The sequence below is a fragment of the Thermobia domestica genome, chromosome 6 (genome assembly GCF_964235325.1).
Source record: "Thermobia domestica chromosome 6, izTheDome1.hap1.1, whole genome shotgun sequence".
In the NCBI taxonomy this organism is placed as follows: domain Eukaryota; kingdom Metazoa; phylum Arthropoda; class Insecta; order Zygentoma; family Lepismatidae; genus Thermobia; species Thermobia domestica.
The window spans coordinates 161,772,978-161,783,861 of NC_137459.1; the positions used below are offsets into that span (position 1 = coordinate 161,772,978).

The 10,884-nt window shown below is 34.2% G+C and overlaps 1 protein-coding gene across 6 annotated transcripts in view; it reads left to right on the plus strand.

The window, feature by feature from the left end:
• LOC145688299 (synaptophysin-like protein 2) overlaps positions 1–10,884 on the plus strand; it is a 63,345-nt gene that overhangs the window by 42,761 nt on the left and 9,700 nt on the right. For all 6 annotated transcript variants that reach the window (XM_081762304.1, XM_081762301.1, XM_081762302.1 and 3 more), the window contains 2 exons: positions 2,744–2,948; positions 10,619–10,804. In XM_081762304.1, coding sequence (XP_081618430.1) covers positions 2,744–2,948; positions 10,619–10,804 — 391 coding nt within the window. The remainder of the gene's footprint in view (positions 1–2,743; positions 2,949–10,618; positions 10,805–10,884) is intronic.

Genomic DNA, 10,884 nt, shown 5'->3' on the forward strand with positions numbered 1-10,884 from the left:
ACGGTTTCTTGTAATGTTTCCTAAAATTTTTCTTTCTGTTCGTACACTTTAGCTTGGCCTGCATCCTATAATTACTTTTTGTTCTTTTCTTCCTCATCTAATATGATTTTAAGTGCCATTATATTTTCTCCCAGTTTTGTATTCTGTTGATAATATCTTGCACTATACATTCTACTTCTCTTTTGTGGTCCTTTCAAATTTCGACACTCCTGAATAAGAGTATACCCATTTCCTATTTTTTTCTACTCTTCTTTTTAGTTTGTTATTCCAGTAGTTTTCAAATTCAAATTCTTTGCTTCTGTTGTTAGTTCTTGTTCTTTTCCAATCACTTCTCTAACCTTCCAGGTTCCAATCCTCTTGGATTCTAATCTTTGCGGGGCCGCTGTGGCTCAGTGATAGAGTAGAGCGTTCACCTCTGGTGCTAGGGGTCCCGGATTCGATCCCAGCCCCCGCCAAGTGAACTTTGTGGTGCACAAACACCGTGTGCGTGGGTTTCTTCAGCGTTCTTCCGTTTCCTCCCACTTTCTTCATTCCACCATTTCATTTGTTTCTCATCATCACTGCCTCCTTTAGCCTAGCCGGCATAACCATGGGACATAAAACTCAAAGATTTAATTTCATAGAAATAAATAGAAAAGTACTATTCAGTGAACTAGACAGTATTTGTAAAATGGTCTTCATTCTTGCCCAGTTCGTCGTTTAAACATTTTTTGACAACAGAGAACATACCGACACTACAAACTGTTTCACTGGGCTTAGTATTTTTCTAAATACTAAGTAGTTTCTCAGAAACATTTTAAGATTGTTTCTCGTGTTCTGCAATATGTTGAAGAAAAATAATAAACTCTAAAACAGTAAAGGGAATCACGTGAATCAGTATCATTTTATTATAGGCAAGCAACAGTTCTGTGCTACTATGCATGTATAGAAACTAGAGAATGTTATAATTTTAAAAGGATATGGATAATCACTGTTACTTATGAAGATACTACTGGATTTACTCCATTAGCGAACTCGACCAAGATAATCACTCGAGCTGTCTATTGCAAAATAAATCCAATAATTTACTTTAGTTCAAGAGTTATCGTGGGGAGTAACGGACGGAGGTAGTACCAGCCCAATCTTATAGGTACCACTGGGTGATGGTAATAATAATATTATTAATAATAATAATGGACTGGGACTGACGAACAAACTTCAGCTGTTTCGAATGTGCATAGTTTTCAAAATATTATGAAATATAGAATCGTGTTCAAATTATTTTGGCCTCGTAATTACGACTCTGTGATAAAAGTAAGTTTCTTGGTAAGTTTGATTTTATTATTGTCATATATCAAATTACTGGCATGTGCAGAGCTTTCAAAAGAAATATATTATCAATGTTCTAGATGAGATATTTAGCTCTTCTGTGGCTTGTTTTGGAGTGAAGGAATATTCAGTGTAGATTACTTTCTGCAAAACATTTCGAGAGATTTTGTTCTGCATATATTACTGAATTCCTGAGATTCTCTTGCCAGTCACAAAATTTGTGAAACATCATAAATTCATTCTGTAATTTATGGCTATAAGTTATATATATACAGTGTTTTATTTCTGGCGGTACGCAACGGTAAGGCGTACCCGCAACTTTTTAATGTGAACTTAACACTTCCTCTTCTGTCTTAAGAGGTTGACGAGAAACTTAGAAAATATCAAATCTAAATATAAAGTTTTATTGAAAACCAGGGTTTTTATTGTTCTCTTTTCCTTTTTTTGTTTCTAGAAAAGAGTTGCGATTCTTTGTTCCATCTTGAAGTCAGTTAATTGTATTCAGGGACTAGAAATATTCGGCCGCTGGCACGCCCTCCCTTTTTTCATTTCTTTTCCGCACGGTAATATAAATCATAAAGGCTCTGAAACGACTAATGTTCTTTTTTTTTTTTTTTCTCCTCTAAAAAGACTGAGCTCCCACAACAAAATAATACCAACAAATTTGTCGCTGAAGTTCGACTAAACTGAAAGCCAGTAGAAAAATTGTTGAGACTCCCGCTTTGTACCTTCTCCGCAGAGGAGCCTTTGCTCAGTTCCTATTTTAATGTATCCAATTAATTGTGTTTATTCATTATTAGGAAGAGGATTAAGTGAAAACATCCCTTGATTTTTCCGCAAAATTTATCCATTAATTTAGTAGAGCATTTTGGTAGCATGACTACCATTCTGAAGAACATCATATGAACAACGTACTGTACTGTATGCATGTTGTTATTGAAATACACTATTTGTAGAAATCTTGATGCCTTTTGAAAACAAACAATAGTAGCATAATTTCCTCCGCTTACAAAAAGAGAAAAATCAAGAAACAAATCACTAACAAATATTGATTATCATTACGTTCATTGTATTATAAAATTAAGATGTAAAAATCAGACATTTTAAAAGTATCTTTATATATATGTACGTAAGAACTTTTAGTTACAATACTGCAGTTATATGCTACTGGATATCATTATTGTCTAATAATAATATCCTGAAATGTATGCAACTTCTTAACCATTATGAACCTGCGATCCCGGCACCTTTATTTTTAGAAATAAAACTCTGTGTGTATGTATCTCCAAGTTTAGCTGTACGGACTTGGTGACTAGCCAGTTTTACGAGAAGTTTATTTGATTGGGAATTTTCCTTTCGTGATTGGTTGATGGGAGTTCTATTATACAAACTAAAGGTTTGGAATAATGAAATAATGTTTTTCTGCCCCCTCTAGATTAGACCAACTGTCAGCCAAATGGGCATGCAATTCAACTGGAGTTGTTGAAAACTTTGATGCACATTTCTATGGTGACTTCTCGTCAGATGCGCAGTTTTTTGTTGCTACTGGAGTACTCTCTTTCCTTTACTGCATTGGAATTATTGTACTTTATATACTATTTGATGCTCTTTATCAGAATAATTATATGCTACCTTTAGCGGTAAGTAAATGTTTGTTTCTTTTATCTTTGAGAGTATTCTGTTGTTGTTTTTCTTAATCTGAGTATTCTTCCTTACAAGTTAGTTTCTAGTCCACTGAACATAAGTGGCGTAACTAAGGTGGAGAAAAGGGTAGGATGGCCACTTTCTTTTCTCGTTGATTCTAAAGGGCATACAGAAATTTTAAAAGCAGTTTAGAAACTGCACAAGAATTGAGGAATTATTTTCATGACCAAAGTAGTTACTTTCTCATATCAATTAATATTCTTCCGATATAAGGACAATCGCACCTCTAGTATTAACCAGAACTTTGACAAAGGTAGTGTTGTTACAGATTCATGATACTATTTCAATACTACTCATATTGAAATTTGAGTGAAAATGTGCAAGACTGAGCCGGGAATCGAACCCGTACCTCCAGTTTGCCGTGTCAGTGCGCTAACTACAACGCTACTCAGTCTACTCCTGAATAGTCAGACAGCTTCATTGTTCTTATTTTAAGACCACTTCAACGTAGTGTATGGGAATCGGTTGACACCTCTCATTTTCTCACATAATACAGAGTTTAGTCAACATAGCTATTCATTAATATAGGCACTGACTTCTTTTAACACAAAATAAATTGTGGGACAGTTCATATGTCGGGAAATATAAACGCCGACCTCAGGCTTGAACGGTGTGTGGCTGTTTCAGAAGCGGACTGGGTAGCGTAATGGTTAGCACACGAGCAGAGTAAGACTAGTTTGATTCTATGCTCAGTACTGCAGTTGTTTGAATTGTCATTGAATATGCGCTTACGTAGGAAGTATTATAAAGAACGTCAGATGATTCTTCTCATTTTACTATATATACTGCTAATATTATTAAAATTTGGAAATATTAGAAAAGACATATCGATAATTGATACCGCTTATATACTAGGAGAAAGTTAAAAAAAAAAAGTGAGGCGGTTCTAGGTAAGGCAGAATGCCAGCTCATTGGAGTCTCCTTTCGTACCAGAGGTAACAGCAAGTATAAGAGAATGTCTTGTGGCAGTGTTACAAGAAACGACTTTGTGTAGTACCCATCAATCTACTAAGTATGCCTAGGAAATGAAATAGTGCCCACGAGCAAGAACATAATTTGAGAAGGAATATAAGGTGAGTTGTCTTTTAGACGAATTTCAGAGAGAATAGGATAAAATGTTGTGCATAATGTTTGACGCAATGGCCCAAGATGTTCATAAGCCGAGACTGGATTCGGACAATCCAGGAAAGTCAAGACCAGCACATCTGTTACATTACTTTGATTGCACGGCAACACGAATTCTATTTCGAGCAGTTTTCGCGGCAGAAATATCAATCTGTATTATCTTGTGCCCTCTCACGGAAGCAGGTGTTATATTCGCTTGTCGCTTTGAAAAGATTATTTTTCACTTTTCATTACAGTCTGGAGTGTCTGTGTTGTAGGTAAAATGGGCTTACTAAAATGCTGAATTGGAATCTGTAATGCTAAGTGCTTAAAGGAAATGCATTTGTAGAGGAATGATGCATTTTTCCAGCACGTAAAGTAGTAATTTCCATGGAACTCGGAGCACATATTCTGTTTCTCCCCTTTATGTAACGACTCAAAAGGCTGCTCATAAGTAGCATGGGGAACCATACTGCGAAATATATTGCAGTTTGAACGGACTACATGTCCTATTAGTAGTTGTACAGATTTACCAGGAACATTTGAATCCCATGTCCACTCCTTTGAAAACTACTGTATCACAAGCATCTGTACACGTTATGTCTAATGACGTGATTTTTGTGTTTGGTTCTGTTTCTACTTCGGTACATTGTTAGAATATCATTGCGTACTTACATGTGTATATGAAGTAATAAGATTTAATAAACTGTAAAAAGGAAATAAGATTTAATACAAAGTTAAATAATGGAAAGAAGGGAAGCAATAAAAATTACAAGATAAAAATAGGTGTATGGGAAACTGAGGGAGTTCAGTGATGTAGAATAGTATATAGGGAGTCAAGATTAGAGATGGTTCACGAGTTAAATGGCAATGTAATTGTTTTTTATAACACGGAAGAGTCTAGGGAAAGGATTTTGAGAATATTTTTTAAATATGTACTGACCTTGGTGTTTCAGTAGTGGTGATCCAGTACTCATTAACTTCTCAACCACATTTGCATATAAATTATTTAATTTACTCTGCAAGTACATCTCGGAAAACATCTCAAAATTTATATTTGTAATTATCTTGAGGCAAGAATTAAGATTTGTGCATTAGTTAACGCCAACCAATTAAAACTGGCTTCAATTCCATTCCTATAGATGTAGCTATCGCGTGTACTCAGAAATGGTTGAGAGTGAATAAATTTAATGACCTTGAAATTTATGAGCTCACCAAGAACTTAGACGTGTGTTTCCATAATAATTATTGTAAATTTCAAGATAACATTTGTCTTCAACAAGAGTTAGCTATAGGGAATCCTCTTCTCCATCATTAGCCAATATTGTGTTGGATCATTAAGAAACAATTTCCAAAAAAAGAGGAATTAAGGTACATAAAGTACTTTCGTTTTGGTGCTTACTAACTGTAGTTATCGGACTGAAGAGCAATTAAAAACATTGCTAAGTATGTTGGAGCAAATTCATCCAAAGATTAAGTTTACTGTAGAATGGGAAAGGACAGTAGAATTAGCTTTTTAGGTGTACCATTTTACAGGAAGCAAAACAAATTCCAAATAGAAATCTACAAAAAAAACTTACTACCAGTAAATATCTATGTACACTACTTCAAATTTTAATTGCACATGATTTTTTTCTAAGTCTTAAAATTTGCATTTTGGCAACACCGCTACGTGCATAACTGTGTGAACAATTGAAAAGCTACCTACCTTCAGTTGTGTGGAAGGTGAACTAACTTCTAAGCAATCTTTGTTTTTCTTTCTTCAATCTTAGTTGTCGAGTAAATATTTTAAAGCTACAATTAAGATTTCTGCCTATATCAAGGCACTACGTTGTTCCGAAAATAACATTACATTAAATAACAAGATAAGACCTAAATATTTCAAACTGCAAACTGCGAGCTGTGTTCGCAGTGTTCCGTCATAGAGTAATGAATATTCTAGGACTTCATTAGTGTTTCTCTCAATGCGATGTTGCGAAAGTGCAGTTTTTAAGGGACTTTGAAAAATTCAGGGCTCAATTTTTGGAAGAATGTAAATAAAAAATTGCTGAACCCTTGGCAAGTTAAAGCCAATATTTGGATCAGTATGTTTCTGAAATTCTATAGATTAGTCTTCACCCTCAGATGTGTTAGAATAATAATAATAATAAATAAATAAATAAGTAGAATTGGGATAGCTAAAGGCTAGTTTATAAATACATTGTAAAGATGCAGAAACACGCACATAATTTTTTAATGGTGCAATAGTTTAGTCCGGTAACAGTAGTACTAAATTCACTCAGTCTATGGGCTATGAAACCCGAAGGTTCAATGCGGCCGTTCACAGAAGCTTTCCATTGACTTCTATCCTAGCCAACTGGATCCAGTTTCTGCTTTGTATTCCTATTTTTTGCGATATCCATGTTATTGTCTTCCCATCCGCGCCTATGTCTTCCTAATCATCGTTTTCCGATTGAATTTCCAGTTAAAACTGAAAGCGTTCCTACTTTCTTTCATTCTGGCTACATGACCTGCCCACCTAGAGCTCCTAGACTTGATGACCCTAACAATATTTGGCAAACCGTATAAATTATGTAGTTCCCCTATTCCCGTTCCTCTTCAATCCGAATATTCGTCTCAGGATCTTGTTATCAAACCCTTTCAGGCTACGATCTTCCGTCAGAATAAGCGACCCTGTTTCGCAACCATATAGAACAGACGGCATGATTATCGTTTTATATATTTTAAGCTTCAAATTTCTGGACAGAATACTCGACGACAAAAGATTCTGAACTTAATAATACGAATTCCTGCTTTTAGTCGACGTTTAATTTCTTGAATGTGGTTTTGGTCTGTTAATATTGATCCTAGATATTTGAAATCAGCTACTTTATCGAACGTATTATTTGATATTTTAATGCATCCACAATTTGCAGTACTGTAACAATAGTACAGAAACTTAAAATCGGTATAGTTTCCATTATTCTCTTGTTTGACAATAAATTTAGGAAAGATAGCTAAATAAATAAATAAATATATATTGAAAAAGGGGGAAAAAACTTTGGAAAGGAGCCTGAGTCAATACAAGAACTATTTTGTTGACAGACAAAAATCGGCATTTGTCAGGTATTTTGTGGTTGTGAAGAATCTTACATTGGTATGACAAAGAAAAACATAAATACCAGAGTTATGAAGTAGTGAGAATCTGAGGAGGACAAACACGCTTTTTCAGGACATTCTAAATATTTGAAAAAATCGAAGCATACGGTTGAGCACATTACTATATTACATCGTGCTACCTCTCATATTGAAAAAAAAAAAAATGTTTTCTAGGGGTACTACATCAGAAGTAAGAATCCGCTCTCAGTACTGATAACGGGAATCTAGGTGAACAATGCGATGATATTATTAAAAATTTTTAACAAGAATAAAAACTGTTAAAAATACATAAATTGCTTCTCACATATGGAAATTTGTATAATAGATTGATACTGTACATACCATTATCATTTTATTTATCATAAATATATAAAAAAGGAATTTTATTATTCAGGAGACATTAGAAAATATATACAAAAGTGGAAATAGAAAAAATCACCAAATTGGATATGTTTGTTATGGCAACATTGATTACAAGACTATATCGTATTTAAACGCATAGAAGTTTCTGCAACATTGATATAGAAAAAACGGATGCATTGTTCAACGAAGGCTTCAAGATTGGCCGGGAGACGGGTAAAAACACAAAAACAGCCTGAAATACAAAATTGCATTGTAAATATATTAAAATAGTGCACTGTTTAGTCGATCCTAAATGTGAGATGACTCTCTATTTTTAAGAGGCGTATTGAGGATTTTTATGTTTAACAAATTCTGAATAAACAAAATTATAAATTGTTTTATTGATATAAAATATCTTAAGACACACCAAACCGTAAATGAAAGTAAATAAGGAACTTCACGGTACTTGCATTTTTACTGTAACAGTGACGGAAAATTGAAATGAAAAGAATAGAGAAATATTTTAACGTTTGATATGCTATTGCACAGCTCACAATCATTGACCTCAACTACCAAAGCTTAATCTGCGAATGTAAGACGACCCTATAAGTCGACGAATTTGAAAAAAAGAAAAGTCATAATTCTTATAATTGGGTAATTACGGTAGATATAAAACTGTAATGATACTTGGTCATCGGTGCAACACTGGACTACTTCCAGTCTTGGTAATTGATTATTGCCACCAAAATGCCACTTTTCACAATTTAGCGTAGTATTCATCCATACGAAAGACGTTCGTGTATTATGCCTAAAATACATTGAAAAGTTAAGGGGGATTGTTGGATCATCACTTGGAGCACAAAACTTAGTACAATGTTTTTAAAGAAAGAAAAAAATAAAAAACAAAGAAAACGCGTTCTATATCTTAATTTAGTTGTAATTTTGAGGATACTTACGCAAAAGGTATGATTAAATACGCTGTTGTGATGGGTTGTGTATTCTGGGACAGGTAGAGGGATAATTTGAGCGCTGCAGGTGTATCGGTAATTGATGATGCGGACCAAAAAGGAGCTAAGGGAGGAGAAAGGAAACAGTCTATATAGAAAACAGGACAGTCAGTGCATTTAAAGATGTAAATGAGAAGTCTGTACTACCTGAATGGCGGAATTTGTTATCTTTGTTACGACCTATTGGAAAATGAGGCTAGAATAAAATAAAATAAAAATAAAAAAATGCTAAGTTCTGCATCTCGGCTTTTTCTTCTGTCATTTCATCTGCTAAGATGCGGAATATTTCAAAGAATCATTTCTTATAATGAAACTTGGCGGGCGTTTGGCTCCAGTTTTTAGGGTGGGTCGTGAAAGCATCGTTTTTAGTGAAATGGTGAGTATGAGATAAGAAAGAGTCATGAGTTTCCGTAATGAATAGAGGTTTGGATGGTGTTGAGCAAGAAATTGGAAGTAGAGAGTTCTGTGATAGTATTCGGTAAGTTTTCGAATAGGATTGAGGGGGAAGAGTTCGATCAGTGAGTCCTAACGAGAAAATCGATATTGTTCCGGGAGAATGGTGGATCAGATAAGGGTTTCCTGAGTAACTTTCTGCGGTGAGAGTAGAGAGGACGTTTGTGCTGGTGAGTGCAGCTCTGAAGTGAAGGAAGAATACGTCAATTAGGACATGTCCGTTCTGAAGAGTGTTACCACTTTTTTTAAATGTTTTTCTTTCTTTTGACTAATGACAAAGCGTCAGCGAAAGTGCGTACGGATTCCTTTTTTAATTATTATTTTAGTTGTCTTCTTTGGAATTCCTTTGTTCCTACGTTATATATTCGAATTGGGAGTTTATTGTTTCAGGTCGCACCGCCTAATGTCTCGTAATGCAAAATGGAACTGAAATATGTTTACACCAGGAATAGAATTTCAGGTGATATAGTCTCTAATGACGATAAAACTGTTTCACCTTATGCGAAGTGTTGATTTTGTATGTGGACAGATCGTAAAGATTTTTTTGTGACCTTTGTGACTCTTTTAACTGACTTGCTATTACGTGGCAAATATTAATTCGAAGTAGCTCTTCTTTTTCCTTGTTAATCAAGTTCTGTGTCTAAGGAAGTGGCATTTCAAGCATGTACACTCATGTCCAAAATTATTGTCGTATATATATAACTGTGTTCTTGCAAGAATATAATTTGATGATTTTGCATCGTACTTTTAATACTGATATTATGTGTATAATTGGGAAATGTATATATGTGGTAAATTTCATAGAAAATAATCATAAATACAAAAATTATAATGAGTAAAATAAAATGTTGCTAAATGGACAAGAAAATTTTATTTTCGTTTTATTGTTCTTATTTACTGCTCTTTTGACATGAAATTTTTAACATAGATGTCTTTGCCTATTATACACATACTAACATTATAAGAAATACCGGGCGAATTCGTTATCAAATTATATTCCTAGAACAACATATTTATAGACATGCGACAATAATTTTGCACATGAGTGTACGTTTTTGTCAATTTGATAAGTGAACCAGTGAAACAGCCTTCAATCTACATTATTTTTACCCTATTTTCGAGAGCATTGTAAGCTCTGTGGTGGTGCACACAGATCTCATGTGCAGCATAGAAGATTCTGTTCCAACCCATGCGAGTTTGGAATGAGTAAAATTTTGTATGTGGGTTTCGCTTTTTTCGTTTCACCAATTCTTTAATAATCACTCATTTGTTTTAAGTGTATAAGGCTTAATTGTGGGACGTTAGACTATATATATATATATATATATATATATATATATATATATATATATATATATATATATATATATATATATGTGTGTGTGTGTGTGTGTGTGTGTGTGAGTGAAAGAGATATTTTACATTCAGTAGTAGTTCTGTTTAAAATAACAACTAAACTGCAATGCCGAAGTACTGTCATAGTAAATCATATAAGAGTTGTAATTTCTTTCGGGTATCAATGTAAAAACCTTCTACTGAAATTATCTTTTTTATTTTTAAAGGATTTCGTTCTTACTGTGATTCTGGCTGTGTTCTGGTTGTCTGGCAGTGCTGCTTGGGCAAATGGTTTAACGGGACTTAAGGGAGCTACTGATCCAGCTATGATCACTACTCTAAAAAGTGTATGTCCTGCAGGTAGTTGCATTAGCGCGTCTGTTGGAAGTTTCTCGGATCTAAACATATCTGTGGTGAGTATTTATTTAGTTTAAAGGGCTTAACTATTTCTACATTTAATACAAGAAATTATCAATATTACAAACTGGATAAT